The sequence below is a fragment of the Dreissena polymorpha genome, chromosome 13 (assembly GCF_020536995.1).
Source record: "Dreissena polymorpha isolate Duluth1 chromosome 13, UMN_Dpol_1.0, whole genome shotgun sequence".
NCBI classification, from domain to species: domain Eukaryota; kingdom Metazoa; phylum Mollusca; class Bivalvia; order Myida; family Dreissenidae; genus Dreissena; species Dreissena polymorpha.
This window is the reverse complement of record NC_068367.1, coordinates 9,581,362-9,588,344: the sequence shown is the minus strand read 5'-3', so window position 1 is coordinate 9,588,344 and position 6,983 is coordinate 9,581,362. Positions and strand designations below refer to the sequence as shown.

Here is a 6,983-nt window from a genome sequence, read left to right as displayed (position 1 = left end):
GATGATTGTCCATGGCGTTTGTCTAATCTCTTTAATTGCTACAAATTGAAATATTGTTTTTCACAAGTCCCACGCGGCAGCCATTTTTAAACATTTACTTACATGTATAGCTAAATGTATCGATGAATTTCAGTAGTTGAATGTATCTCCTTCAGCCAATCAAATAGCGCAGATTATCACATACAGTCGATGAAGCTTGCAGTTAAGCTGGCGAAGGTTAGATCGTCTGTACACATGCCAGGGGGCTAATCACACAAATTGACAGCTGTTTATGGCTTAATTAGGGGCATATGACAGCAAATACACAAGTGGATTGAAACTGTAAGGGGCTCATTTTTAAAACAAAATCGTATCTAGCCAGCCAGCTGGGGGGGGGGGGGCTTTAGCCCCCTAGCCCCCCACCTAATACGCCTCTGCTGCCGGTAATGTCCGTGTTTTAAGGGGTTAGTCCGTGTGCATACCGTGTTGTCACCGGGGTGATGGTCTTGGAAGGCCGTCGACGCACACAAAAATTCAAAAAAGTCCTTGGATCGCCCCGGATCTTGATCCGGGTCTGCCGTGTCCATTCGTGTGTACATGGGACTGGTGCTTCATGTACAGACCATTTTTGACGCCGGTGTTTAATTGACATGACGCCTTATCTATGATCGCTCCGCCCACTAGAATTGATCCACCAATCAGCGATCGATTAATCGGGCGCACTCGTTAGCAACGACCTGTCCGCCATTTTCTAGACAAGCTACATGTTTAGGTTCACTTTTATTCCAACGAGTTTCTTTTGTTTTCCTCTTTAAAAAAACGATTAAAAATGGTTAAACGGTGTCAATGTGGATTATGTGACTTGGACAATCGATATCCTGATAGATTAGTTGGTGACATTGAATTTATATCGTTTCCAAAGCCGAAAAGATATTTATAGTACTCCGCGTTACATCGTATAGCGGAGTACTTTTGTCCTGACGGACATGAGAAAACAAACCGGTTTTGCGAGTTTGTTTTGTGTATTGCTATTTATAGAAATAAATAGCGATAGAAATCAGTTCTAGCGAAGGCGTCAACGTGGCAAGATCGTGCACCGAAAATGGAGGAACATATACACCTGATCAGCGAAATAGTCGATGAAAAGTTGAAATCTTCTTTAACTGAACATAAGAATGCAATGCTTCATGACCTGGAACGCATTGTAGAAAAGATAAGTTCAAAAACTAATGTTACTCAGTTAACTCAAATTTCGAACATTGTATCAGGTATACCATCTTTTAAACGAAAATCAAGTGAAGAGCAATTTAAGCATAATGCGAAAGTAAATTTGGCATTAGAGGAAGTAGAAAGTTCGTTGTCGAATAGAAATATTGAAGAAACGCGAAACAAAATCGCGGAAGGTCAGTATTGGAAAATAATTTTATTTACTTTATTGCGTCATATACATAACATATATTTATGTTTAATCGTTTGACGAGTCTTATGAGATTAATCTATTTGCAGTCAAAGCTATGGTGGCTCACCGACAGAAGCTAATACGTTTAGCTGACGAATCAGAGTTGGGGTGGAGGTTCGTAAGCGAATACGAGTCCAACCCGCTGGCATCTGACTCCGAAGACGAAAAGAGGATGTACAGGGCAGAGGCGCGGGCAAACAAAAAGTTAAAAGCGGAAAAATCGAAAAAATCACGAGGCGCGCGCAACGGGCCGTACCGGAAGCCGATGGTTGCACAAAACAATGCAACCCAGGGGATGTCGATGAGACAGCCGTTGAGACGCCCAGGGCTGTGTTTCGCTTGTGGCAAGCCGGGGCATTGGAAAGGGGCAGCTGAATGTCCAGCAAGCAGCTCTAACAATAAGATAAGTAGTTTTATGTTTGGGACACCGCTATCCATAAAATGGGTAGTTCCTATTCCGTCGGAAAAAGGTATCGTACTTAAACATGTAAACACAGAAATTGATCTAAAGGATCCTATTAAAGAGATTGATACCGGAAGTTCTCCGGTTAGTAGACTGAAGGCACACGTGGCAAAGTGGCAAGAGGCTACTGATAGTAAGTATATTTTAGATGTAGTAAGTGGTGGGTACAAGCTTCCATTTATAACTGTACCCGAACATTCTCAGATGAAAAATAATTACTCAGCGAGAGTAAATTCCGTATTTGTAGAAAGCGAAATAAAAGCTTTATTAAACAAAGGTATTGTTTCAAGATGTAACGAGATTCCACATATTGTTAATCCGCTTACAGTAGCATTTAATAAGAAAGGGAAGCCACGATTAGTTCTAGATTGTAGGTATATTAATCCACACTTGCACCAGTTTAAAGTAAAATTTGAAGACATTAAAGTTGCTGAAACTTTGTTTGAGAAAAATTCCTTTTTATTTACTTTCGATATTAAAGGAGCATATCATCACAATGATATATTCATGGAACATAGAAAATATTTAGGTTTTAGCTATCAAGACAATAGCAAACAGTGTTATTATGTGTTTAACTCGCTTCCATTCGGCATAAAAACAGCCGGTCATATATTTACTAAACTGCTTAGAGTTGTAGTAGCATTACTTAGATCAAAAGGACTTAAAATAGTTATGTTTTTGGATGATGGTATTGGCGGAAATGTAGTATATGAGAGAGCATTGTGTGCCAGTGAATTTACGAGAAATACCCTGGTAGATTTTGGGTTTTTATTAGTCGAAGATAAATGTAATTGGATTCCTTCTCAGAGAGTAGAATGGCTAGGGCATGTGCTCGATATGCATACAAATCGGTTGTTCATTACTGAAAACAGAGTGGCTAGACTAGAAAAGAGTATTGATTCGATGATCTATCAAATTCATCAAACGAGAGAAAAAACAGTGCCAGTAAGATTCGTAGCTAGCATTGTAGGGCAGATAATTTCACTTCAGAGTGTTGTTGGAAATAAAGTTAGGTTGTTAACAAGGCATTTATTCAATTGCATAAATACCAGAGCTAGTTGGAGAGCTCCCATTATTGTGACAGAGCAAGCTATTTCCGAACTTACGTTCTGGAAAGAAAACGCTAGGAAATTAAACAGCAGTGGAAAATATTTCAAACACAATCAAGTGTGTTTGTTTAATATATTTGCTGATGCAAGTAGCACAGGTTATGGAGGTTTTATAGAAAGTTGTAGCTTTCAGGTAGATAGACAAAATGATATTCAAGTCTACGACTTTCATGGAAATAAACGAGAAAATTTGAGCAATTTGATGTATTCACTTGACGAACAGAGTAAAGGTATGTACTCACGGTCTCTGAGTCCTGAAGATGAGACAACAAATTGTGTTGTAACATTACGTAAAGACACGTATCCACCGGAAGTTGGTTTTCAAGATAAAACTTTGCATACGGATATAAAAGGTATGTTATCGCTCCCGGAAGTGAGCAGAAAGATTATGCTATTGTCCCCAGAAGTGGACATGGAGACTAGTAGATTGCTCCCGGAAGTGAGCAGAGAGCGTATGCTATGGTCCCCGGAAGTGGACATAGAGCCTAGTAGATTGCTCCCGGAAGTGAGCAGAGAGCGTATGCTATGGTCCCCGGAAGTGGACATAGAGCCTAGTAGATTGCTCCCGGAAGTGAGCAGAGAGCGTATGCTATGGTCCCCGGAAGTGGACATAGAGCCTAGTAGACTGCTCCCGGAAGTGAGCAGAGAGCGTATGCTATGGTCCCCGGAAGTGGACATAGAGCCTAGTAGATTGCTCCCGGAAGTGAGCAGAAATGGTATGTTATTATCCCCGGAAGTGGACACAGATTCAGTAAGATGCCTCCCGGAAGTGAGCAAAAAAGGTATGATTTGGTCCCCGGAAGTGGACAAAGATTGCAATACATGGCTCCCGCAAAGGAGCCATAGCGAATATGGTAAGCCCGTAGAAGAGGACGGTAAAGATAATAGACGGTTGTCAGAGATGGTTTGTAGAGTATATGGTAAAACCACAGATGACGAGATTTATCCTTTTTGTATAAAGGTTGATGATAATGCGGTTAAAGATGTAGAAGTAATTGGCATTTGGTCTGATATAGAAAAATCACGCAGCTCCACTTGGCGGGAAGCGGAAGCAGTTAACAGAATTGTTAAAACTTTTGGAAATACTTTACAAAATTCGTACATAAAAGTGTATTCAGACAATAAAAATGTAAAATCTATATTACTGAATGGTAGTCGAAAAATGGATATCCATGACATAGCTTTAGATTTAAATACGTTTTGTGATCAAAATAAGATATCATTATGTCCGGAATGGATTCCAAGAGCAGATAATGAAAAGAGCGACTATTTAAGTCGATGTTTCGATTCAGATGACTGGCAGATAGATAAATGTTATTTTATAGCATTAGATAACATATGGGGTAAACATTCAGTTGACAGATTTGCATCGCATGCAAACAATAAATGCAGAAGGTTTAATTCCCGATGGTGGGTTCCAGGAACAGAGGCAGTAGATGCCTTAGTACAATATTGGGGAAACGATGTAAATTGGTTAGTTCCACCACCTAGGTTGGTTCCGAACTGTATCGATAAGATGATATCGGAGAAAGCAAAAAGCATCCTTGTTGTCCCAAAAATGTGTCAGTTCGCCTTATTGGCCAATGCTTATTTCGTCAGATGGCATATTTAGATATTTTGTAAAAGATTGTAACATTATTGGAAGAGATTGTACGATTCCTGGGAAGGGAAATAACGGTTGTTTTGGCGAAACTAGATTATCATTTGATATGATAGCATTAAGATGCATACCGTAATTCATGTATTGATGCATATATCACATATGTTTGACAGGTATTGGTTTGAGAGGAACTCTGACTGAGCGATTAGAGGACGCAGGTTTGCATGGGCAACACAGAGACGAAATGGCGGACAGAATGGCTGGATATTTGATGCAGTCAAGAGCAGACAATACGGTGAAGAAATATAATTCTTCTTTTGAACATTTCAAAACTTACTGCGAAGACAATTCATTAGTCGCCATGCCAGCCTTACCCATATCAGTGGCAATGTACATGACTCAATTAATGGATCACGGAAAATCTAACAACGTTGTTTCATCTGTGTTCTACAGTATAAAATGGGTTCATTCTATGAATGGTGTAAATGATCCAACAGAAAATAACATTGTTAAGCAATTATTAGAAGCTTCAAAACGTGTGTGTTCAAAACCTGTTCACAAGAAAGATGTACTTTCATCAGAAATGATACAAACATTATGTTTGATGTATAAGGATTCTACTGATGTCATTGATGTTAGAGATTTAGCTATGATCATTTTAGGATATGCTGGTTTTATGCGTATGAATGAAATAAGTGAGCTTCGTTGTAATGACGTACAATTCAAATCAGATCATTTTGTTATTAATGTGCACCATAGCAAAACTGACATTTATAGGAATGGTTTAGAGATTATTATTGCAAAAGGCACGACTTCAGCTTGCCCATATGGTATTTTAACAAAATATATGTCATTAGCAAACTTGTCTAATGAATCAAATGAGTATTTATTTAATCCAGCTTTTCGTTCTAAAGCTGTATCTTCCTTAATTAAGAAAGATAAAAAATTAAGTTACACTAGAGCAAGAGAATGTATTGTTAAAAAATTAAAACTAGTTGGTCCCGAACTTGATATTGGTACGCACTCACTGCGAGCTAGTGGAGCCACTAATGTGGCAAACGCTTCGAGCGTTTCTGAAAGATGTCTTAAGATACATGGGAGATGGAAAACGGACATAGCAAAAGACGGTTATGTTCAATATTCTATAGATAAAAGATTATCAGTTACAAAAACCTTAATCTTGTAATTTGTTACAATTTGTGTATTCGTTTGTACAACGGATGAAATTATGTATGACTATGTATGAATTTGAATTTGATATTTTATCCACTATACTTTGTAATGTCTATATGCGTCTCTCGCAAATCGCACAACAGTGTTGTTGTTTGTTTGTTTGAAACATAGTTAGGACTTATAGTACTCCGCGTTACATCGTATAGCGGAGTACTTTTGTCCTGACGGACATGAGAAAACAAACCGGTTTTGCGAGTTTGTTTTGTGTATTGCTATTTATAGAAATAAATAGCGATAGAAATCAGTTCTAGCGAAGGCGTCAACGTGGCAAGATCAAATTCAAATTCATGTTTTGTATGAGTACATTTTTATGTATATATTGTATATCCATAATTGTTTTATTTTATTTTTTATGTTATGTATATGCTCGGATAAAGGCCGTAATTCCGATATTCTGAAGAATGGTCTAAGTGCATTGCTACGTGCCCCACGTTTCTTCCTAGGTAGGGAATAAACCCACCATAAAAGGGAGTTGTTCGTGGGCGGCTACCATTCTTGTGACGAATATATGGTTAAATCTGTAGTTGATGCTTTATCGTAATGCGGTTTAATTTTAAACACAATTTACTGAATATTTACTACAGATTTTACCTGAGCATACATTTATGCGCATGATGAAAATGCGCATCAATTATACTTGTAATTTCGTATTACTGTACCTGCTTTATGAAAATCAAGATTGTCTTGAAACTCTGTGCACATGCGGCCAAAATATATGCGTCTCTCGCAAATCGCACAACAGTGTTGTTGTTTGTTTGTTTGAAACATAGTTAGGACCTTGAAAAGTGTAAGAGATGTATAAATGCTAATGGTTGTCACCACGAACAATTGAACGTCAACACTGTCAAAGACGATTATAATATATTTTTATCGGATATACTAGCAGGTTTAAATAGTTTATGTTATCGATCTGATTATCACATAATATTTCACGCTTTTTAAAATAGTTTTATCAGTTACTAGGTCATTAATATACATAAGCGAGGTTCATCTGCATTACTTAAAGAGAAATAAAACCCAGCATGAAGCCTAATTCGTGCTGTGTTTTATTACTCTGTTAGTAATGCACTTAATTGACATCATACATGTTATTTGAAGGTGACATGTGATATATTATCTTATTAACGGTATCTACACATT

General features: G+C 37.9%; 1 protein-coding gene across 1 annotated transcript; it reads left to right on the top strand.

The window, feature by feature from the left end:
- The first annotated feature begins 1,081 nt into the window (after window positions 1–1,081).
- LOC127855366 (uncharacterized) lies at window positions 1,082–6,582 on the top strand. The gene is made up of 2 exons (XM_052390871.1): window positions 1,082–1,382; window positions 1,486–6,582. Exons 1-2 carry the CDS (start codon window positions 1,082–1,084, stop codon window positions 4,620–4,622), a joined length of 3,438 nt encoding a protein of 1,145 aa, XP_052246831.1. The 3' UTR covers window positions 4,623–6,582.
- Window positions 6,583–6,983: the final 401 nt, after the last annotated feature.

Coding starts and splice junctions, on each gene's coding strand:
- LOC127855366 (XM_052390871.1), top strand. CDS start 1,082: ATGGAGGAACATATACACCTGATCAGCGAAATAGTCGATGAAAAGTTG. Junction 1,383..1,485: donor GCGAAACAAAATCGCGGAAG/GTCAGTATTGGA, acceptor ATCTATTTGCAG/TCAAAGCTATGGTGGCTCAC.